The sequence below is a fragment of the Erythrolamprus reginae genome, chromosome 3 (assembly GCF_031021105.1).
Source record: "Erythrolamprus reginae isolate rEryReg1 chromosome 3, rEryReg1.hap1, whole genome shotgun sequence".
NCBI classification, from domain to species: domain Eukaryota; kingdom Metazoa; phylum Chordata; class Lepidosauria; order Squamata; family Dipsadidae; genus Erythrolamprus; species Erythrolamprus reginae.
Genome location: NC_091952.1, coordinates 68236380 through 68260837, shown reverse-complemented (window position 1 = coordinate 68260837; position 24458 = coordinate 68236380). Strand labels below are relative to the sequence as shown.

Genomic DNA, 24458 nt, shown 5'->3' with positions numbered 1-24458 from the left:
TATTGTTGTAAACACTTTATTTCCTAAAATGATTTGTACCCAGACAACACACTGTTCAATTGAAATTTGAATTTTTGTGTGTTATAAAATAAAATAAAAACTTGTTATTATCAAGTTTTATCAAGTTTTAAATTTAGATATTTTATCAATATCTTTTTGTAGGTGAGGTCTCCAGAACTGAACACAGTATTTCAAATGTGGTCTCACCAGCGCTCCTGCTGTATAGAGCACTGGTGAGACCCCATTTGGAATATTGTGTTCAGTTCTGGAGACTTCACCTACAAAAAGATATCGATAAAATTGAACGGGTCCAAATATGGACTACAAAAATGGTGGAAGGTCTTAAGCATAAAATTTATCAGGAAAGACTTAACGAACTCAATCTGTATAGTCTGGAGGACAGAAGGGAAAGGGGGGTCATGATCAAAACATTTAAATATGTTAAAGGGATATATAAGGTTCAGGAGAGAAGTGTTTTTAATAGGAAAGTGAACACAAGAACAAGGGGGCACAATCTGAGGTTAGTTGGGGGAAAGTTCAGAACCAATGTGAGAAAATATTATTTTACTGAAATAGTAGTAGATACTTGGAAGAAACTTCCAGCAGACGTGGTTGGTAAATCCACAGTAACTGAATTTATACATGCCTGGGATAAACATATATCCATCCTAAGATAAAATACAGGAAATAGTATAGGGGCAGACTAGATGGATGATGAGGTCTTTTTCTCCCGTCAATCTTCTACGAGTTTATGTTATATAAAAAACCCCAATATGGACAACAAATTAAATTAGAACCAAAAGAGTTTTAAAAAAATAACATAAAAATCTAGTATCAATGAGAAATGAAAATAGAACAAGTAGAAAAATAGATTTAAAGAAAAATATAAAGCCATAAAGAAGTTGCTTTGGATATTCTTCACTGCATTTATAAGCGCAACTGCATTTTACGGTCTCTCTGAAGTGACATTGTGACCCCCCCCCCTTTTGGTTTAGAATGGTTTAGACTTAAAGCCACTTGATATAAGATCTTTGTGTTCTGAATACAGTATAAGCATTTTGTTGTCCTCTTGTTTTTGTGCCGTTTTTGTGCCCTACCTGTTCTCAAAAGGGCTGCTGACCTCTACTGGCAGTATTCTGAATATTACATATAATAACTGTTTTATTTATTATTTTATTTATTTATTTATTTTTCAAACATGTATAGGATAATAGTAGAGTGTATAAACATAAGTTAAAAAAAGTAATAATAAAAGAGGACAGTAGGACAGGGACGGTAGGCACAGTGGGTGCGCTCTTATGCACTGCACATTCCCAGTACTGTATTCTCAAATAAAAAAATTCCTATTCATGTGTGGGAGACATGAATGTTTAACTAAGGGAAATGTTTTTAACTAAGTTGGCCAAATTTAATGTATTGAATATTTTAGGTTGGGGTATGTGTTTAGTTCAAACGATATACTAGTCATGGGAGCAAATAAGTCTAGCTATAAATAAATCTATCAAGTCTAGTTAAAATAAGAACAGCTGTAAAACCATTGCTCTGTTAAAATGGATAACAATACTTGTTTATAAGGCAGACAGGAAGGCAGGAAGAAGGAGGTTGGGGGAAGGTTGGGGGAACAGGGTTAAAGGAAGCAGTCAAACAGGATAAAAAGACAATCACGGTTAAAAGAGGGGGGGAAAACCTACTAGGATTCCTTGTGGCAGTCATCATCTAAGGAAAAACTCAGATTACATTTGTTTTAAAAGATAAATAAATAATAAATAAAACTTATCTATGATCTGTCCATACAATATTCGATACAATATACTGTACATTGAGTCCTTGGAGAGGGGTGGCATATACGGTAATTCCATATTTATATAAATAAATATTACTAAATAAAAAGTGTTAATTGCCCATAATTAGAAAGTCCCCTGAAGAAATGAGAGAATAACCTTCCTCATATAATGCTATCAGGAAAAAAAAACTAAGATAAAAGAAAATAACAAGGTACTGTATTCAGGTGGGTAGCCTTATTACTTTTCCACCATAATAGATATCTGATAAGGCAAAGGGAACTGAGAGACATCACCCAAAACAACCCAATAAACTTCTGTGGCTGAGAGACTGTAGAGATTCTCAGTCATCCAGGTCATGGTTATCCCAAAGGTGTTTTTTCAGGAGGCAAATGGACTTTCTTGTTTTTTCTTTGAAGTTGTTTTGCTTCTCATCCAAGAAGCTTCTTCATCACTGACAGGATATGAATGGTGTGGGAGTAGGATTTCCAGGAAAAAAAAACCTGAGTACAGGAACCAGGAACACTACTCAGGTGACCCTGAGGACACAGGTAAACCTTCAGGTGCTTCAATGGCCCTCTAAAATATTGCAAATGACCAGCTGTCTGCAAGGAATCTATTCCACAGTATCCTGTCAGAGCTGAAGAAGCTTCTTGGTTGAGAAGCAAAATGTCTTCAAAGAAAAAAATAAGGAAGTCCAGTTGCCTCCTGAAAAGTACCTTTGGGATATTATGTAGCTGAGGATAGACCAGAATCTTGGCCTTTCCAGTCTTGTTCAACACCTTAACCACTTACATTGCCTTTTTCTGTCATATGAGACCAAGTAAACCCAATTTTGTAATTACTGGTTGTAAATGCAAGCCACGTGGTTCGCTTTACATGATTGTTAAGTGAACCATGTGGTCATTAAGCAATTCCTGCATATCAGCTGGTTTTTTGTGTCATTTGGAACTAGAAAATGACACAAAAAATAGCAAATCATGGGATGCTGCAACTAGTTGTAAAATGTGAGCTGGTTCCCTAGTGCCTGAAATGCAATCATGTCACCATGGGAACAGGGGAGGGATATGTAGCATTCTTAACTTTGAGGATCGGTCACAAATAACTTTTTCAAAATCTCTTGTAACTCTGAATGGTAGTTAAGTAACTGCTTGTTAGCCAAGGATCACCAGTAGTAGAAAAAGGAAAAAAAGAACTCAGAAAGAGCTATCTGATTATATAGAGGAAAATACTCTCAGTAGAGAGAAAGTGGGATGCTAACCATATGGATTAAAAATATTGAATGAAAACAAAGAACTCATGATTAACATAACAAAACATGCTTAATTGACTAAATATAGCAAAACAAGCCAACACAAAAGAAGGAAACACAAACAAAGGGGCAATATGATTGATCAAACTACGTATTCAACTATATTGACATTTCTACACCTATTTATTGAATTTTGTAGCGGATAGCTGTCTCTTTAAGTTCACAGAAGCTTTCTGGTCTTCAGATCCTGAGCCTACTCTGCTTTGGGATAGTAGCTTGATAGGCCGTGGGACACCCTATTTTCCAACAGGCAAGTCATTTCTCTTCCCTGAGCCCAGTTTGTAAGAAATATTGGCAGCCTTCTCACTGATTATAAAATCAAAATGAATATTATTGTATTAGGGCAACATCCTCGCAACATCCTTGTTTTTGGAAAATTCTGCCCTGTTTTCTTGAGAAAAATAAATCTTACCAGAATTAAATATGTCCAAACTTTATTAGAAGAAAAAAGTAAAACACTTTTAATGATAAAGGCAATAAAATGTAGAACGTTTCAAATTACAGATAGCAACTTAACAAAAAATTTCAGAATAAAATGCAATCTTCTTAGAAGAGTGTAAGTGGACATGGTTTTAATAAATAAAACTGCAAATTCAGAAAAATCACAAAGTTCTAAACAAAATTGTTGTCTAAAAGTTTGAAAGATAAAGTCACAAATACAAGGTGAAATATGGAGTAACAGTTGAAGTACACACCAGTCCCTAATTTGTATAATAATTAATTTATATTATAATAAAAATAATTATAATAATTCTTATTGAAATAGGAAATAATAAATAAAAATGCTTGATTTAGCAGCACACAGGAAAAAGAAATCGAATGCAAATCATGGCTAGGCTGATAACTATTTTCTTTTTCTAAAGCAAACATTTCTCTGCTTCATTGTCTGGCCTTCAAAGTTAAGGAGTGCTAGCTTTGCTTAGTACAGTATTCGGATTGGATGCATTTCATCGCTAGTCTTCTCCCTTGATCTACAACCCTGCCTATGAATAAATCTATTGAAAAACATTAAGTGCACCTATTTTGCAAAATACTGTATTTTACCTCCTGACATAACTCCCATCACAACTTCAAAATCTGTGTAAAATGTATATTGCTTGCTGTGTTTTTTGTTTTGGGAGTTGCTTCAAGTTCATCAGACTTGTTGTAGAAATGATTTGTGATGTGTGTTAGGGTGTGTTGAAGGATATCCCATTCTACTCTGGTCTCCTAACAGTCTTTGTTCTTTCCCTTAGCACTTTATTTCCTGAAGTCCTTCTATGTCTTCTTGCTGCATCACTTCTGGTTTTAAATGTATTTTCTTCAGGTTTCCAACAAGGAAGGGGAGATAAGAGCAGAGCTCCATTAATTTGTTTGGATAAGCAAATAAAGTTTTATGGACACTATTCTTTAACAGGCTTCTGAAAAAAATCTTACCTTAAATCTGTCCTATTTAAAGGGAAAGTGCTATTTTATTTTTCTACGATTAATATTTTGAGAGGTATCTTCAACTTTAGATGCAATAGCTTTTCTTTTACTGGTTGCAAGATCCAGAAAATAGCAAGGAATAGTGAGCAGAGATTTTTGTTATTTGTCAGTCTTAATTTCAATATCATTTCTTCCCATGATCTTTTAACAACATATTCCTTTTAGCTTTTTCACAAAACTGTTCTCTCCACATGGGAGATACTATGTAATTTCCCTATTTTCCACTCTGAGTCAGTTTAGGACTGCTGTAGTAAAAATAGGATAATTACAGTAATATTGATTTCCTCCTTCCATCCTATATTTGTCTTCACTACAATTTTTGTTTCTTCAAGAATTTTTCACATCCTTATTTAGTACATAAAATATTGGGATATCAATACCTACTCACCCCAATAATCTGCCAAATTTCTGTCTTTTTGTTTGTCAGGTATATTTCTCATACTTTAACCTACTTTTTAAAATAGAAAGAAATGATTTATATAAGTCTGGAATATTGTTCCTGTGTGCTTCAATTTCAGGATTACAGCCTAATCTTATTTTTGGACAGACACATTTTATTAAAAGATAAGATTTTTCATGAGTTGCATTTCTGATAAAGTGAGTTGCAATTTACAGAAACATACATCTTTTAATAAAATGTGTTAGAAAGGTGGATTAGCAGATAATTTTTTTTTCTAACACAGAGTTAATATGCTGCTTCTCCTACAGATTTCGGACAGGTGATTCAAAGCAGTAGTTAATAGTTTCACCACTACAATAATTACAGCATGCTGCTACCGTGAAGTACATCTTTATTAAAACATCATTCAATAGGAGCTTAACCAGCAATGCTTAAAACCTAAGGCAATAATAGCAGTAGCAGAATTAACAATTTATGCAATGCTACTTCTATAAGTGTGATGTTAGGCCTACACACACTTCATAAATGATTCAGAAGACACACGGTGGACCACACACAGACATGGTCTAAAATTGGGCTGTTCTAATAATTAACAGGGAAGTGCTAAGTATTTCTCATGAATGGTGGTCCTAAATATTTCTCATGAATAGTGGTCCTAAGTATTTCTCATGAATCATTTTTGTAATGTGCATAATCCTAAAACAATATGGTTTAAATAGATGTCCGTAGGAATCTCTGCAATTTTCTTTCAAGTAAATGTACATAAAATTGCAGTCTTCGGTTGTTTTAAAAATAGCTGGACGGATTCAATAATGGTTTGATTCTTATTGCAAATACAACAGTGAGATAACAAACATGAGTCATGTTTCCTACATTTCTGTTCCAGTTTTCTTTCCTCTGTTAAGAGCATTCATGTTCCAAGTTGCTTTAAAATAATTTGCATATCACGTTTCTAATCTCCATAAACTTGGAGGCAACAATTTACTTCATTTGCTATCTAATAACCTACCAGGAGATTCTCAGCGTTGTTTCAGTTCAGCATTATGAAACACCTGCACGATTAAAGACATGATAAAATAGTAGCTGAGTTTATGCTCATAATTGCATCTGGGTGTATGTGGCTTAGGGGGACAACATATGACTACCATTCCCCCATTGAAAGAATGATTGGAGACTATAATTTGAAGCAGAAAATAAATAGTTGGGAAAGGTGCAACTCCTCTGCAAAGGAGAAAAAGCAGCCAGGTGTTTGGCCTCACAAAGAAGATTGTGAAGCTCTGTCCTTGCCTACCATTTATAGAATAGAATAGAATTCTTTATTGGCCAAGTGTGATTGGACACACAAGGAATTTGTCTTGGTGCATATGCTCTCAGTGTACATAAAAGGAAAGATACATTTGTCAAGAATCACGAGGAATGATTGTCATAGGGGTCAAATAAGCAATAAGGAAACAATCAACATTAATAAAAATCTTAAGGATACAAGCAACAAGTTACAGTCATAAGTGGAAGGAAATGGGTGATAGGAATGATGAGAAAAAATTACTACTAGTAGTAGTGCAGAATAAATAAATAGTTTGATAGTGTTGAGGGAATTAGTATTTGTTTAGCAGAGGGATGGTGTTTACTGGTATCAACCAGTGCAAACTATTAACAGAACATCTAAGGAGCTGCATAGGAAAACAAAGCTGGCTGGTGTGAGCTGGACTAGGAGAAAACAGGGTTCAATGTCCATGTGGGTACAAATTAAATTTCTAGGATAGGCGGGGGGGGGGGTTGTCAGTTTTCACAGGTGTAGATTTTCACATAACCTTTGGATAGAGGAAACTTCTAATTCTGCTCCTAAAATAACTGTTCTCATCCTACTGTGCATGTGTCAGAACAATCAAGCGACAACCCTTTTTACTCATGTGTCCCTCCTCCACAAATCCTCTCTGCATAATTCAGCTTGCCTCTTTTAAAAAGTGTGCTAAGCACGCCACATCAACATTACTTTACGCATATCTTCCCCCCCCCCCCGCCCGAAACAGCTTACCAACTTTGCTTAAATAAAAAGTAATATAGTTACTTTTTACTTATGGTATGTTTATACAAACTACTATCCTATTCTACTAGTTTTTCTCATCATTCCTATCATCCTTTTCCTCCCACTTAGGACTGTACCACTGTAAACTTGTTGCTTGTATCCTAAGATTTTTATTAATATTGTTTCTTGATTGCTTATTTGACCCCTATGACAATCATTGTGTTGTAGCACATGATTCTTGACAAATGTATCTTTTTCTTCTATGTACACTGAGAGCATATGCACCAAGACAAATTCCTTGTGTGTCCAACCACACTTAGCCAATAAAATTCTATTCTATTCTATACATCAGAGGTCCTCAAACATGGCCACTTGAAGACTTGTGGACTTCAACTCCCAGAATTCTCCAGCCAGCATAGTTTGGGGACCCCTGCTATACATGTTCGACAAATGAATGGATGAATGAATGGATGAAAATAAATGAAAGCATCCCTCCAGCCGGCGACTTGAGCCTCGCTATTCGCCCGAGCCGCGTAGGGCCGCGGCAGGACGAACGAAAGTCTCCGCCAAGGAGGCAGGCGGGCTTCCAGGCCGGGCCGGATCCCCTCAAGGCTTCCAGCGGGGCAGCCCCGCGTTTGGGCGTGAGCGCCGTCTGGCAGGCAACACCGGGGCGAGGCTCCGGCTGAGCAGGAAAGGAATGCGAGTGGGAAGCCGAAAGAGCCGGGCGCAAGCGAGCGGGCATGTAGCGACACATCCCGGCAGCAGAGAGAGAGAGAGAGGCGCGGGTAGCCGGGCCGGGGCTCCCAGCGGCAGAGGGCGGGCTTTCGCCTTCACTCTCGGAGAAAGAGGCAAAAAGGCCCGGCGGGACCACGAGGACGGTTCCCACGGACAGCGCGCCTCCCGGGCCGGAGGATTTCCCTCATGGCGGCGTCGGAGAAGGTGCTGCGCGAGGGGGTGCTGGAGAAGCGGAGTGGGGGCCTGTTACAGCTCTGGAAGAAGAAGCGTTGCCTGCTGAGCGAGAAGGGGCTGCGTCTCTTCGAGGCCGGCAGCCGGGGCTCCACGCGCTGCAAAGAGCTGCTCTTCGCCCACGTCAAGGCCGTCGAGTGCGTGGAGTGGAAGCAGCGGCACGTCTACTTCACGGTGGTGACGGACGGCGGCGCCGAGATCGACTTCCGCTGCCCCCAGGAAGACCCCAGCTGGAACGCCGACATCGCTCTGGCGCTGGTGCGCTTCCAGAACCAGCAAGCGGTGCAGATCGTGCGCGCCAGGCACAGCTGCAGGGCGGGTGAGAGCCCGTTGAGGGATGGGAGGACAGGGGATGGGCGGGGGGGGGTTTTCCTGCCTGAATTATTTATTTATTTGTTTGTTTTGTTCAGTACACAATAATACACAATGAAGGTTATAGAGAATATATACGAGTAGAATATATCAAAGAGGGTATAGAAGAGAAATATAGGAGTAAAATATAACTAGAGAGAATAGCAGAAAATATAAGAGATAAAAGAGATATAATAGATAGATGAATTCATGAGTTCTAGTGAAAGTGTGGAGTTTACATGGAGACGGGTCGCAATTCATTCCCGGTACCTCCAGCTGCACATTATTTATTATTATTATTATTATTATTATTATTATTATTATTATTATCATCATCATCATCATCATCATCATCATCATCAATACAACACAGCAAACGAGATTACTATGCTGAATTTCGTATTTCATCACCAATCGGGCGCTTCCCAAGCACCTAGGACTGCGTGATGTAGCGGCGAATTATGTCTGCCGATCCCAGTAAAGCGGCCTTTTGCAATTGACAGATGGAGATTTTGTCAATTCCGATGGTTTTCAAATGTCCGCTGAGATCTTTTGGCACTGCGCCCAGCGTGCCATGTACCACTGGGACCACTTTCGCTGGCTTATGCCAGAGGCGTTGCAGCTCGATTTTTTAATCTTTGTTATTATTTTTGTTGTTGTTACCATTATTATTATCATCATATTATCATCATCATCATCATGCAAAAATGATATTGAGACTCTAGAAAAAGTGCAGAGAAGAGCAACAAAGATGATTAGGGGACTGGAGGCTAAAGCATATGAAGAACGGTTGCAGGAACTGGGCATGGCTAGTTTAATGAAAAGAAGGACCAGGGGCAACAGAATAGCAGTGTTCCAATATCTCAGGGGTTGCCAGAAAGAAGAGGGAGTCAAACTATTCTCCAAAGCACCTGAGGATAGAACAAGAAGCAATGGGTAGAAACTAAACAAGGAGAGAAGTAACATAGAACTAAGGAGAAATTTCCTGACAGTGAGAACGGTTGATCAGTGGAACAGCTTGCCTCCAGAAGTTGTGAATGACCCAACAACACTGGAAGTTTTTAAGCAGAGGTTGGATAACTGTCTGTCTGAAGTAGTGTAGGGTTTCCAGCCTAAGCAGGGGGTTGGACTAGAAGACCTCCAAGGTCCCTTCCAACTCTGTTGTTGTTGTTGTTATTATCATCATCATCATCATCATCATCATCATCATCATCACATAAAATACATACATAAACAAGACAGACAAACATGAATAGAATAGGGTATAATAGAAATAGAATAGAATAGAATAAGATTGGACACACAAGGAATTTGTCATTGGTGCACATGCTCTCTGTACATAAAAGAAAAGATAAATTTGTGAAGAATCATGACGCACAACACTAAATGATTGTCATAGGGGTCAAATAAGCAATCAGGAAACAATATTAATAAAAATCTTAAGGATACAAGCAACAAGTTACAGTCAGACAATCATAAGTGGGAGAAGATGGGTGATAGGAATGATGAGAAAAAACTACGTAGTAGTGATAGTAGTGCAGATGGGTACAATTCTCCCATGTTAACAGTGAGCACCTCTCCGTTTATATCCACCAATATGCTTTCTCTATATAAATATATTTACATTTTTATAAATTACTTGTTCTTTCTCCTTTCTTCTTCTACTTTATTCTATAGAAAGATCCATAAAGATTTGATGTTATTCTTCCAAGTATAGACAGTTCTAGTTTCTTTCTTTCTTTCTTTCTTTCTTTCTTTCTTTCTTTCTTTCTTTCTTTCTTTCTTCTTTTTTCTGCCATTCCTATAATTTAGTCAATATTGAGTAGTAGTTTCATGTTTTTTTTCTTTTATTTTCCTCATTAATTGGTCCATTTCAGTACAATCCATTTTTTTTCTAATTATGTCCTTGTCTTTTGGTGTGTCTTTATTTTTCCAAAATTGGGCAGTAGAAAAATTAAGAAAGATTTCTGCCTGCCAGAAGGGCCCAGATTAGGGTAAGAGAGCTAGGATTCTCTGCAGAAGCCATGCTGGCTGGGGAATTCTGGGTGTTGAAGTCAAAACATCTGGTAGTGGCCAAGGTTGAGAAATGCCGGTCTGGAATAGCTGATATTGTGGCTCAATCCACGTTTCTTAAAAGCAGTCAGTAATCATGATTTGCTTTATCATGGTTTTGTTGAATAAACCATCAGTTGGCTGAATTAATAGATCATACTAAGGTATATACCATGGAGAAAAACAATCAGTGATTGAATTCCCACGGCATGTTAAATCAAATCAAGCATAATGTGTGAACTTTATCTTTCCGGCATCTGAAATCCCAATGCAATTATTAATCCCCAGCAGATGCAATAGGATTTCTACCTGAGATAAGTAAGGTGAGGTAGGGAAAGTAACATGTATTGAATGATAGCCAATCCTGATAGGTGCAGTATGTATAGTGTATAGGGCAATCCTATACATTATGTAGAGTTGTATGAACGTCTAATTTTTATCAGGGGTGTACAACATCATGGAACCACTGCCATGTCCCCAGAGCTCCCCTGAAAGTTATGTCAGTTTATAACTTTAAGGTGCTGGGCAGATTTATTGTAATTATGAAGATCATAATAATTGTATAGGTTTATAATTATATTTATATTCAGTGGTGGGGGTTTTTTTTAGTTTTTATTTTAGTACAATTAACTTTTTGGACAATGTTAAGCCACTCTAAAGCCAGTTCATTACCACCACCATCATCCAAAAAAAGAAAGAAAGAAAAAAAGAATTGTCCATCTTTGAGGTGGATATTTACTGCTTTGGACATTGGTACAGTAGAATTTTGGTTTGGAAAAAAAGAAAGAAAGTAGAATGAAAGCTTCTCCTGCGCAGAGCAGAGCAGAAAAACGAACACCCAACAGAAGAAGGCTTTCAGATGAGTAGAGCAGGGGTATAGAGCCAGGGGAATTCTGGGAGTTGAAGTCCTCCAGGCTTAAAGTTGCCAAGGTTGGAGACCCCTGGTATAGAGACAGATCACTAATGCATCAAGTCCACAAATTAGAAAAATACGGGGTAGATTACAACACAGGCAGATGGATAAACAGTTGGCTGTCCAACCGCACGCAACAAGTTGTCCTCAACGGTTCCAAATCCACATGGAAGAAGGTAGGCAGTGGGGTACCACAGGGTTCTGTCCTGGGCCCTGTACTCTTCAACATTTTCATCAATGACCTGGACGAGGGAGTAGAAGGGGAACTAATCAAATTCGCAGACGACACCAAGTGGCAGGGATAGCCAACACCCTAGAGGACAGGCTCAAAATACAGAAAGATCTAGACAGATTAACACTATGGGCCCACAATAACAACATGATGTTCAACGTCGACAAGAGCAAAGTCCTTCACCTTGGTAAAAAAAAAACTAGACACACATACAGCCTGGGAGAAACCCTGCTTAGCAGTAGTGACTGCGAAAGAGATCTTGGAGTATTGGTGGATAATCAACTAAACATGAGCCAGCAATGTGCAGCAACGGCCAAAAAAGCCAACACTATCCTAAGCTGCATCAACAGGGGTGTACACTCCAAGACCAGGGAAGTATTAATACCACTCTACTACGCCCTGGTCAGACCACATCTGGAGTACTGCATCCAGTTCTGCATCCACTTCAAAAGAGACATTGAAACTCTGGAGAAGGTGAAGAAAAGAGCAACCAAAATGATTAGGGGACTTAAAACCAAGACTTACGAAGAGAGATTGCAGGAACTGGGCATGGATAGCCTTGAGAAAAGGAGGGGCAGAAGGGACATTATAGCTGTATATTGGTATATGAGGGGTTGCCACAGAGAGGAGGGGGCCACTCTATTCTCCAGAGCACCACAGGGTCGGACAAGGAACAACGGCTGGAAGCTGACCAAGGAGAGATTCAACCTAGAAGTAAGGAAGAACTTCCTGACAGTCAGAGCGATCAACCAGTGGAACAACCTGCCTGCGGAGGTTTTGAACTCCCCAACTCTGGACACTTTTAAGAGGAGATTGGACTGCCATTTGGCTGTTGTGCTTTAGGATTCCTGCTCAGGCAGGGGGTTGGACTTGATGACCTGCATGGTCCCTTTCAACTCTAACAATCAATCAATCAATCAATCAATCAACCAATCAATCAATTAAAAAAAGTCCAATGCTGTGGACAATAGCCTTCCTTCTCCAGGCCTCCCTGAAGATGACAGGAGTTGAATTTAGAGTGGTTTGCATCAGTGAAGGGACGCTCCTACTGGCGCACCCCCTGAGGTTGGCAGTGTGTGTGCACCCAACAGGTGTGTGGGCACAAGATTTGGCTTTTGCACATGCGCAGCAAGTGAAATGACGTGGAAGGACGGGCGCGAGAGTGAGATTTCGGCAATTTTCACCTATTTATTGCTTCCGCGCATGCACAGAAGCCAAAAATCGGCGGAATCTCACTCGAGCAATCCTTCTCATGCAAGATTTCGCTTTCTGAACATGCGCAGAAGCCAAATCTCACATGGGGGCATGCCGAGGATGCAGAACAGAAATTCCTACCGGGACGGAGCACATCCCGGAAATTCCTACCGGGACGGAGCACCTGAGCACACCGGCTGCTACCCAACAATGGTTTGCCTGCTAGGAAGGGCCTGAGTAACTAAGCTGTGCCCTTCCCTATTCTCAGCCCAGCTAAAAACATAAATGAACAAACTTGGCTGAAGGACTTCTTTTTTTCAGCTGGGAGGTCAGAGGTTCAGGGTAAAGTAAAATGGAAAACAGTGGGAGAGAAAGACTAGAAAGGAAGTAAATAAACCACACAGCATTGTTTGTATCCGCTCCTTCTCAGCAGGGAAGATAATGTTCAGTGAGACTGCACACTTCTTGCAGAGAATTTTCCGTTAATGACTCAACTGTACCTATCGCGTGCTTGCAGCAATGTTTAAGTTCATTTTTGTTTAAATATTTAAGAACAAAGGCTGAGTGGGCAACTGCATCTGCCTGTGCTTGGATTATTTTTCTTTTAGTCTTGAACAGCAAATATTCTCCAGTACATGATGGTTACTTAGATCAGTGTTTCCCAACCTTGGCAACTTGAAGATATTTGGACTTCAACTCCCAGAATTTCCCAGCCTGCGAATGCTGGCTGGGGAATTCTGGGAGTTGAAGTCCAGATATCTTCAAGTTGCCAAGGTTGGGAAACACTGACTTAGACTGTTTCTACCAGTGATGAAATCTACTTAACTTCCCTTCCGGTTCAGAAGTGCCTATTTTGCACACATGTTTTTTCATCCTCTGTGCATGCGTGGAAGGCTTTACACATGCACAGAGGTTTTTTTTTTTAAAGTGGCAAAATCTGGGTGGGCGGGTGGAGCCTCACGCTGCCACAGCTACCAGTTCTTTGAACCACCACTGGTTACTGCTGCCGATATACCCACATCGGGCCAAACCGTTAACATTTCACCCCTAATTTTTGCTCGTCCTTGATTAGGATGGCTAGACTGGATATGTTCCACGTCTGCCATTTTGTTCTTCGACTGCATTTAACAGATGTGCTTTCTTCTAAAGAGGAGAAGGGAAAATAGTTCAGAACAGTCTTATGCCCTCACCTCTTTCTGATCAAAACAAGGTCTTCCTTTCTTTTTATATATGATCCTCGCCAGAAGCAGGAGGGAAGAATTTAAAGGGACATATCAGTAATTTGTATGCCTTTGCCAAGCCATCTGCTTTCTTTCTTTCTTTCTTTCTTTCTTTCTTTCTTTCTTTCTTTCTTTCTTTCTTTCTTTCTTTCTTTCTTTCTTTCTTTCTTTCTTTCTTCCTTCCTTCCTTCCTTCCTTCCTTCCTTCCTTCCTTCCTTCCTTCCTTCCTTCCTTCCTTCATTCAATTTTTATGCCACCTTTCTCCTTAGACTCAGGGCGGCTTACAACATGTTAGCAATAGCACTTTTTAACAGAGCCAGCCTATTACCCCCACAATCCGGGTCCTCATTTTACCCACCTCGGAAGGATGGAAGGCTGAGTCAACCTTGAGCCGGTGATGAGATTTGAACCGCTGACCTTCAGATCTACAGTCAGCTTCAGTGGCCTGCAGTACTGCACTCTACCTGCTGCGCCAACCCGGCTCTGCTGCTTTATGAAGTAAAGTTTTTTTTTCTGGAGTTATGCAGAACCAATCCAGCAAATATGATTTTTTAAAAATAACATGGGGTACTGTGTAATTCTAGATACATTGTGGTGTGATGGAATTGCAGTTGTGGGAATACAGTATACTGTTAGGGAACGATATTGTTTTAAAATCATTATTTTTATGTCAAGAATGTTCTTGTTTATTTTATGTTCATTTCTATAGCATTTCAAGTGATTTATATCAGGGGACTCCAACCTTGGCAACTTTAAAGACTTGTGGACTTCAACTCCCAGAGTTCCTCAGCGAGCAAAGCTGGTTTATAATACTTTCTCATAAATATATGGCACAGTTTAGCCCAGCATGGTTTCTTTCTTACAGTACAGTTAGGGAGTATGCATGGTCTCTTTTATGGCTTAACTGCAGTCTAACTGTTGATTCTCTATCCTCTTCCTTTCTAGCATTTCAACAAGGATCAACTCCAACCAGCCAGATTCTGGTCAATGGGTCTAGGAAATCTGACTCTCAGCTCAATGTGGAGAGAGTGGAGGAATTCATAGCGGTGACTTCATCTGCTGGTGGACCAAAGGCAATTTCCAGCTGCAACTGAACGAAAACGTCTTCTTTCTTTGCTTAAAAAGGCATCTCTGCTGCAGACTGACATAATGCCTGGTGAAGCCAGCCAAATATGTATCACAACAATGGTTAGAAACAGCTTTTGTTTTTCTCTGTTTTTGCTATGATACTTAAGAACTTGGTCTCTCGATAAGGCATTGAGAAAGTTTCCTGTGAGACTGACAGTTTGCTTTCTACTGTCAACAGTCTTACAGTGATGGACACCTACACTGTGATTCAGGAAACAGTTGCAGCAGCTATAACAAAAAGGAATCATTCCATCACTCAATGCGCCACCAGCCTGATGCTTGAGTGAACAGTGCTGGAATAAGATGAATGTGAGCGAGGAACGTACTTGCTCTTGAATCTGAGCATGTCAGATATGTTATGGCACTAATTTCTTGGCTAAAAAAAACAGAGGACACCTGTCTTCTGTTAATCAAGTGGCTCATCTGGAAGGCACAATTGTGAGCCTACTCCTCTGACTTAAGAAGTCACAGGTTATGAGAAGTCACAGGTTATGAGGTTATGCTGCTGCTGGAGTAGATGCAGAGACTTTAAAATATGTAAGCACCTTAAGAAGCAACTCACTGGGATTTGGGAATCCTGAAACTTCTTTAAATGAGTTGGTTGTGTGTCCTGCTGCTTTTTGCCCCAAAGTTAACGTTCACTGAGCCACCATCCCGACAATCCATAGCTTCAGCTCAGTGAATCATATCAACATCTTGGATTATGTAACATTGCTGGATCCTTTATTTTAGAATTCTTAGATACTAGGGGGCAAGACTCAAGGTAAGAATTCATATGCAGGACTGAAGGCTTATTTATTTCAGTCTTTCGAAGGCTGGGGTATGCCACCATCTTTTTCTTCCCCTGTCCCATGACTTATTTACTTACTTTGGGACATGGGGGGAAAGCAGAAGATAGAATGATAAGTGCTTGCATTGCCTTTTGAAACATAATTACAAATCCAGCATGGAATTGGATGCTGTGCTTATCGCTTCTGCTAAGAAGATGGAGAGTGCACACTCATGCAGCAAAGAGGCCATTTTACTCTAACTCGGGAGTTATGCCTAACAAATAAAGTAGTGTGAAATAAGAGAATGCACTGTCCCCAATATAACTGCTTTCTCATTCCCATTTTTTTCATCTTTGTGGAAACTTCCTGTTCTCGCGAAGAGCCTGCTAATTTTCTAATGTTCAAAGGACTTGTTGCTCCTTTTCAGTTTCTCTAATCAACGCCCAGAACCACAAAGATCTGGAATAGGTCTATTGTATTTAAGACCATTACCTTGCTTGTCTTGATCTCTTCAGACCAAATGCTTTAAAAGGACTTGCACACCATAGAATTGGAAGAGACCTGACATGGGAAAACTACTAGTATAGTTATTAATAACATTTCAAGAAAAAAAATTGACGCCTTGCTTTTGAAACATGCTTTTTAAATCATTCTTTCCTAGCTACTGTATGCTCATTACTTTGTAATTATGCAGATTTATACCAATTAGGAGCATCTTAGCTCTATGAAAGCCAAGGGAAAATTATGGAAAGTCTTTCAATCGTAGAAAGTTTGGTCATTAACATGAATGTGAAAGACATTCCCTAAATTTAGTTTGATATGTATTTGGCCATGATGTTCAACGTAACAGTATGAATCTGGATCTGTACATTGATGCTTTGCATAATGTCTGTAGCATCATGTGCTATAGATAATGAAAATACTGGAGCATCACTAGCATCATTTTCTATAGATGATGAAAATACTGTTCTGTTGTGCCAATCACTCAATCACCTCTGCTTCTCTTTGATCTATGACAACTATTGGTGGCATTCCATGTTGTCAGTCTCCACTGTTACTTCCATCTCTGGTTATCACCACCCTTGTTCAAATAATGTTGATCAACTGTAATGAGCAAATAATTCTAAATCTGCTTCTGACAAGCTCTACCCCCCCAAAAATTGATAAAATTATTAAGTGTACCGTAACACTTAAAAATAAGGAGTAATATGAAAGTGGGTACCCCTCTGATTGCATTAGGAGTTTTAGATTCTGCGATTGAACAAATGCAGTGGATACTATGAGCTCATTTTCCTGTTCAAAAAGTAATTCACCAGAATGTTGAAATAAATGAGGTCATTGCAATATTTTTGAATATCTAGTATCTTAAAAGTAGTTAGATTTTTATAGTGCTATAAAGATTCAGTGATGTTTTTCTTTTATTGTTTCATTATAAATAATTTGAATAAATTTATTTAAAAAAACAACTAACATGGCTCGGTTTTAATGTTATAAAATGTTGCGAAGGCTGATTGATTTTTAAACTGCTTGTATGAAATCCTCCCCAAATTGCAATAGGATTTCTCTTATATGACACACAATCACTTTGCATTGCAAAAAAATGTTGCAGTGGAAGTCCTAATGCACATGCTTATTTTACATTTTATTTATTTATTTTTTATTTTATTTGTCATACAAATATAGTATTGTATTGTAGCATGTTTAACATAATATAAGTATAAAGTAGAACTAGAAAAGGTTAAAAAAAGACATTTGGACAGGGACGGTAGGCACAAAGATACACTTATGCACGCCCCTTACAGACCTCTTAGAAAAGGGGAGAGGTCTACGTAAAGTACAGGTAGACATTTCTGGTATTGCTTCCCCATCTAAATGGATTATACATCCTTTTGCAGATAGGTAACCCTCATCTGGGACTGAGCTACTGAGGATGATTAGAGCAGTAGCTACACTGCCTTCCAAAAAAACCCTGGCCCTCATTTCTGTTCTTCTCTAGAGGAACCATATCATCTTACTCTTAATATTTCATGGAGGGGTTAGAGTGCTGAGATGCTAAGATCAGAAAATTGATAACACTTTTTCACCCAGTGTGTTTGGACTTCTGAGCTCCATTTCTGATCTAGCTAGTAGATTTAACACATTCTACCTTTTTAGTGGTTAACATATTCTGCACTTTCAATACATTGTTATTACAACTTTTGTAAAGTAAGGAGAAATCTGTTTTATTGGTTTATAAGATAAGGTAGGTATAACTCTTTGCATACCATGTATTCAAGTACAGTGTTCCCTCGTTTTTTGCGGGTTCAAACTTCGCGAAAAGTCTATACCACGATTTTTCAAAAATATTACTTAAAAAATACTTCACGATTTTCCCCCTATACCATGATTTTCCCCACCCGATGACGTCATATGTCATTGCCAAACTTTCATCCGTCTTTAATAAATATTTTTAAAATAAACTTTAATAAGTAAACATGGTGAGTAATAATCTAAATGGTTGCTAAGGGAATGGGAAATTGTAATTTAGTGGTTTAAAGTGTTAAGGGAAGGCTTGTGCTACTATTCATAGCCAAAAATAGTGTATTTACTTCCGCATCTCTACTTTGCGGAAATTCGACTTTCGCGCGCGGTCTTGGAACACATGTCCCATGAAAATCAAGGGAACACTGTGCCTTGTCAAAGATATATTATTGATCTGTGCTTTCATATAGGCTTACTGTATTGCATTTACAACAGACCTTCATGTCCCACATTGCCTTTGTTAAAACTGAACAAACTGTGGCAGCTGTTATGCCAGAAATCAAGATAATTCGATGTGGAAATGAAAATTAAATCAACAGGATCCCAATGGCAGAAAACTTGGAACTTCAAGTCTTTCTCCTCTCTCTTTCAATCCATTCTTGCTATTTTGTCTCTACATATTAGTGCTAAAATAAGTTCAACTGCATTTCTTCATCTACCACAAAAATCCCTTTCCAAAACACATCATTAAAAAAACATACACTTTGCTCTCCTGGGTCTTATCAAATAGTTTTGAGCGCCACAACATTGATTTTCTTCCCTCTCCTATGATAATTCTTGAAAGGGTTGCAATCGTACTTTCCACATTTCTTTTCCATGGCCTGTAAAGCTTATTCACTCCCCATTCTATCAAGGCCATCTTTTCCTCCACTGAAACATGTGCAGCTCATGGTACTCAGTATTTCCAAAACACTATTGTTATTGATTTACAAATCTTTTCAATGTATAGAAACATTGTGTATACAGTGATACTTCTAACTTATGAACTTAATTCGTTCCATGACCAGGTTCTTAAGTAGAAGTTTGTAAGAAAAAGCAATTTTTCCCATTGGAATCAATGAAAAAGTAAATAATGTGTGCGAGTGGGGAAACCGCAGGGAGGGTGGAGGCCATAGTTCCCTCTAAGCTGAGCAGTGAGCAATCGCTCACTTAAAAATCATAATCAACTCAGAGTTTTCCAAACCTGCCCAGAAGCCGAGAGGGAAAGAGTGAAAGGGAAGGAGAGAGAGAGGAAGAGAGGAAGAGAGAGAAACAGATAGAAAAAAGAGAGGAAGGAAAAGAGAAAGAAAAAGAATGGGAGTAAGGAAGAGAGAAAGAAAGTCAAAATCTAGTTTGAAACTAGCTCAACTATTTAAATGGCATTTTGATATTGATAGAGTTGCCCTATTATGAGCTCACTGTTATAGACACACAGTACAGTATTTTATTTTGAAATTCTCTGAGGCAAAACAGGGTGGGGTTTTTATTTATTTGTTTATTTATTTATTTATTATTTCTGTGCCGCCCAGTCCCAAAGGGACTGCTGCTCAAGACACTATACTTTTCCGCCCACCCCAAAAAAAAATTAGAGGGAACACTGGCGGAGGCCCTGTTTCCTCCCAGGAGATTCCTAGGGAGGCCCCATGGAGGTTTCTCCCTGCCTTTTACGGCCCTGTTTCCTCCCAGGAGATTCCTAGAGAGGCCCCATGGAGGTTTCTCCCTGCCTTTTCCGGCCCTGTTTCCTTGCAGGAGATTCCTAGAGAGGCCCCACGGAGGCTTCTCCCCACCTTTTCCGGCCCTGTTTCCACCCAGGAGATTCGTAGAGAGGCCCCATGGAGACTTCTCCCTGCCTTTTCCGGTTACAGTTTCGGAGGCTCGGGTTTGTAAGTAGAAAATGGTTCTTGAGAAGAGGCAAAAAAAGAACACCCGGTTCTTATCTAGAAAAGTTTGTAAGTAAAGGCGTTCTTAGGTAGGGGTGCCTAAGAGGTAGAGGTGTAAGTATTAGCTATGTGTTAGAGAATAAGCGCAATTCGAATTGTATTACAGGTTCATTTCACAACGTGCAATGTTTTTAAATGTTTTTTGTGTTTTGTATGTTTGTAAAAATCTTAAAGAAAAGATTTACAAACCTTTCACCCACCTGAGCAGATGCACCACATCTCATGGTGTCATGCTTTTAGTTTTCTGCCAAGCCTTGGTTCAGAAGCAAATGTGGACTGTCTACTCCCTTTTATTGGAAAAGAGTTACTCTCCTACTTGCTTGAATGTTACATAAGGACCTTGTACTACTACGTGCATGGAAAAGAAGTATCTCTGTGTTAGAGGCTGTCCAAGAGAAGGTCAGAGTCCCCACCCCAACTCCCAGTAACAAGTAATCTGTGTGGAATAGGAAGGCCTGATACTTCCAACATGCAACGTAACAAGAAAGAGATGGAAATCTGAAACTACAGGTTCTTCGGGAAAGAAAAGCTGTTCTGTTTTGCCAGAAAAGTCTGAGTCATTTGCTCTTGAACTATGAAGAATAAATCCTCTCCGCTGACCTTTAAAATTTGCATCAGCTGCCTAAAAATGTCTATGAAGAATTGTATAAGAATAACCACATGTGGCATAGCATTGGCTTGACTAGCTGGAGAAAATATTGTCCCAGTAAGGCAACGTTCTCCAGGCTCTTTGTTGAAGCACTTCTCTTCCACTACTCTTTACTTTTTAAAAATTATTATTACTAGGATTCACCCTAGTGAATACTGCACGACATGTTTCCATTCATGGTCTGACTCCAGTGTAATCAGAAGCCAAGCTTTAGCAAGCTTTAGGCCAATGGTTCTCAACCTTTCTAATGCTGCGACTCCTTAATACAGTTCCTCTTGTTGTCCTGGTGACCTCTCAACCATAGGTCTAGTACCAATTCTCCCAACAGAGCTTTAAGCTGATTGGCTGGAAGGTCAGAGGACATCCACTGTAAATGCCTGATTGGTGGGAGTGTAAAAATATGTTCCAAGGCACCAGAATAGAAGCTTTAGTTCCTAACACCATGGGAAATGTGTCTTTTCCCAAGGTCTTAGGCAACCCCTGTGAAACGGTCGTTCGACCCCCAAAAGGATTCCGACCCCCAGGTTGAGAACCATTGCTTTAGGCTAATATGCCAAGCTTCTTTGAACTGGGAAGAACATTTCATTTATTTTATTATTTATTATTTTATTTTGCCAAGAATGTGTTAGATAACAGATATAAGTATACAGTAAACATCATTATGAATACATGAAATGGATACGAATAAAAGGGTATATTATGGCAGGGATGATAGACACGCTAGTGTGCTTATGCATGCCCCTTAAAGACCTCTTAGAAATGGGGTGAGCTCAACAGTAGACAGTCTAAGATTAAAGTTTTTGGGGTTTGGGGAAGAAACTGCAGAGTCAGGTAGTACATTCTGGGCATTGACCACTCTATTTCTTGAAGTCGTATTTTTTCCAATCGAGTTTGCAGAGGTTTACTTTAAGTTTGTATTTATTGTGTGCTCAGGTATTATTGTGGTTGAAGCTGAAGTATTCATTGACAGGTAGGACATTGTAGCAGAGAATTTTATGTACTATGCTTAGGTTGGATCGAATGGGGCAAAGTTCTAAGTTGTGTACGCCCAAAATTTCAAGTCTGGTGGCATAAGGTATTTTGTTGAGAGCAGAATACTGGAGGACTCTTCTAGTGAAATATCTCTGGACTCATTTGATTGTATTAGTGTCTAGCATGCAATGCGGGTTCCAGACAGATGAGATGTATTCAAGAATTGGGCTATCAAAAGTTTTGTATGCCCTACTTTGCAGTTCAATTTTACTGGAGAAAAAGCTAGGCAAGATTCGGTTAATAACTCTTAATGCCTGTTACAGTGAGCTCTGGCACTTAGATGATTTGAGATGAATATTCCAAGGTCGTTGATAGAGTGAGGTTCATCTACGAGGTCATATCTGTCCAGCTTTTATTTTGTGTTTCAATTTTTTTTCCAGTGTGTAAGACATTGTTGGTTGACATTTGGAGTTCCAATTGTTTGACCATTCTGACACAGAGTCAAGGTCTTTTTGTGGGATAGCAGCATTGTCAGTGGTGTTGAATAGTTTTACATCATTAGCGAAGAGAACGCAGTTGCTTGTAATATAATCACAAAGGTCATTTATTTAAGGTATAGAGCGTAGGTCCTAGAACATCTTGGGGGACAGGGCTGTTAACACATGCAGGGTTGGATAAGGCATTCCCTACTTGTTGCCTTATATGCACTTATATAGGAGACCAGAAAAGCCATAAGATTTTCGTTTTAGAAGTAGTTTGTTGTGGACCACTGAATCAAAGGCTTAACAGAAGTCTATATAAATTGTATCCATATAACCTTCTAAACCATATTATGTCCTAGCACAATGTGTGGACCCAGGCAAGGAAGAATTGGTGGACATATGCCGTGTTATTCTTCCATATTACAGGTGATCTTATACTTCATATCAATCAATCCTCTGGTTGAATTATAGAAAATTTCTGGGCAGGCTGGTCAAAGTCTAAGGCTTATAAAATCTAGGAAGGCAAATTAAATGCAAATCATTTTTAAATTATGTAAATCAAGAAATAAACTGGGAATGTGATTTTGCTGCTATCCTTAGTATTCTTAAGGATGTGGTATAAAGAGTGGCAAGACCAGCACAACATGGAAACGGCACCATATGTATGGCTAATGCAGGCTTAAAGTGTATGTACAACCTCTAATAAACAGATCTCGTATGTTATCCAGTTCAGCCTTGTGACACCCAGTGCTTCTGTGAAGATGACAGGCATTGTGAGAGGATACCTGCTACCGCACAAATCCCAGCGATCGATAAGGTCCCACAGAGTTGGCCTTCTCCGGGTCCCGTCGACTAAACAATGTTGTTTGGTGGGTCCCAGGGGAAGAGTCTTCTCTCTGGCAGCCCCGGCCCTCTGGAACCAACTCCCCCCGGAGATTAGAATTGCCCCCACCCTCCCTGTCTTTTGTTCTTCCTTAATATTTTCTTCACTATACAATTCTTTATAGTATTCTAATGCAATTTCTTTCTTTTTTTTTAACTGGTAATGTGTTATTTCTTTTTTATCTGTTAATTGTTGGATTAATTTCTTCTCTCTTTCTTTCCTCAATTTATACGATAGCCATCTGCCAGGTTTATTTGCGTGCTCAAATTGATTTTGTTTTACTTCTCTTAGTTTCTTAGTTACTTCTTCTATCTCTATTAATTCTAGTTTGTGTTTTATCAGCATAATTTGTTGCCTTATATTTGGGTTTCCTGGGTCTTTTTGGGATTCTTTTTCTAATTTTCCTAATTTAAATATCCACTCTTTTTGATTTTGTCTTTTTTCCTTGTTTTTTCTTGATTTATAGGCTATTGTTAAGCCTCTTTGATAGGCTTTTGCTGTATCCCATAAATTCTGGAGGGAGGTATCTGGATTGTTATTTTCTTTTAAAAATAATTTCATTTCTCTTTCAATCCAATCTATATATTCTTGTTCTTTTAATAATTGTAGATCTAATCTCCAACTCCTATTTTTTTTCTCCTCCTCATTCCATATAATTTTTATTGGGTTATGATCAGCCCAATCGTTTTTATCAATTTGAATTCGTTTTATTAAGTTTCCTATCTTATTATTAACCCACGCCATATCAATCCTAGACCAACTTTGGTGCGCATTGGAGTAGAATGTATATTCTTTTTTATTTTGGTTCCTTGTTCTCCAACAATCCCTCAGGTTTAATTCTTCACACATCCGATCAAACGTTTTTGGCAGTACTTTTCTTTTTTTATATCGATTTTTATTAGCACTTTTGTAATCCTTAATGGGATCGATAATACCGTTAAAGTCACCTATCATGCAAATGTCTTCTACTTCTAATTCAATCAGTTTCTGGTGCAAGTTATAGAAGAATTTTTTTAAATTTTTATTTGGTGCATAAATTACTACTAATGATACAAATACATTAACAATTTTAACTGTCATGATTAAAGTTCTTCCCTTTTTATCTGCATATATTTTCCTTGGATCTAATTCTTTTTTAACGTAAACTGCAATCCCTCTTTTTTTGTTATGTGATAAGGACGTAAATACTTTCCCAATTTTCTCATTTTCTAATTGCTTTTCATTTTTTTGTGGAATGTGTACTTCCTGTAGACAAACAATGTCTAAATTTTGTTTTTGTAATTTATTGAATATACTATTTCTTTTCATAAATGAGTTTAAGCCATTTACATTAATTGAGATTAATTTAATTTCTGTTCCCATCCCCCTTTAATTCCTTATTTGTCTTCTGTTTGTCCTGTTTTCTTTCTGTGCTCTTGTCAATATTCTTTCTTCCTCCTG

At 38.7% G+C, this 24458-nt stretch overlaps 1 protein-coding gene across 1 annotated transcript; it reads left to right on the top strand.

Annotated features, from left to right (window-relative positions):
• Positions 1-7556: 7556 nt before the first annotated feature.
• On the top strand, positions 7557-17279 carry PHLDA3 (pleckstrin homology like domain family A member 3). Its single transcript, XM_070748940.1, has 2 exons — positions 7557-8271; positions 14860-17279. Exons 1-2 carry the CDS (start codon positions 7908-7910, stop codon positions 15006-15008), a joined length of 513 nt encoding a protein of 170 aa, XP_070605041.1. The 5' UTR covers positions 7557-7907; the 3' UTR covers positions 15009-17279.
• The last annotated feature ends 7179 nt before the right edge of the window (positions 17280-24458 follow it).

What these genes read in the sequence shown, in the direction of transcription:
- PHLDA3 (XM_070748940.1), top strand. Translation starts at nt 7,908, where the DNA reads ATGGCGGCGTCGGAGAAGGTGCTGCGCGAGGGGGTGCTGGAGAAGCGG. An exon ending in CAGGCACAGCTGCAGGGCGG is followed by an intron (nt 8,272 to 14,859) that starts GTGAGAGCCCGT and finishes CTTCCTTTCTAG; the next exon opens with CATTTCAACAAGGATCAACT.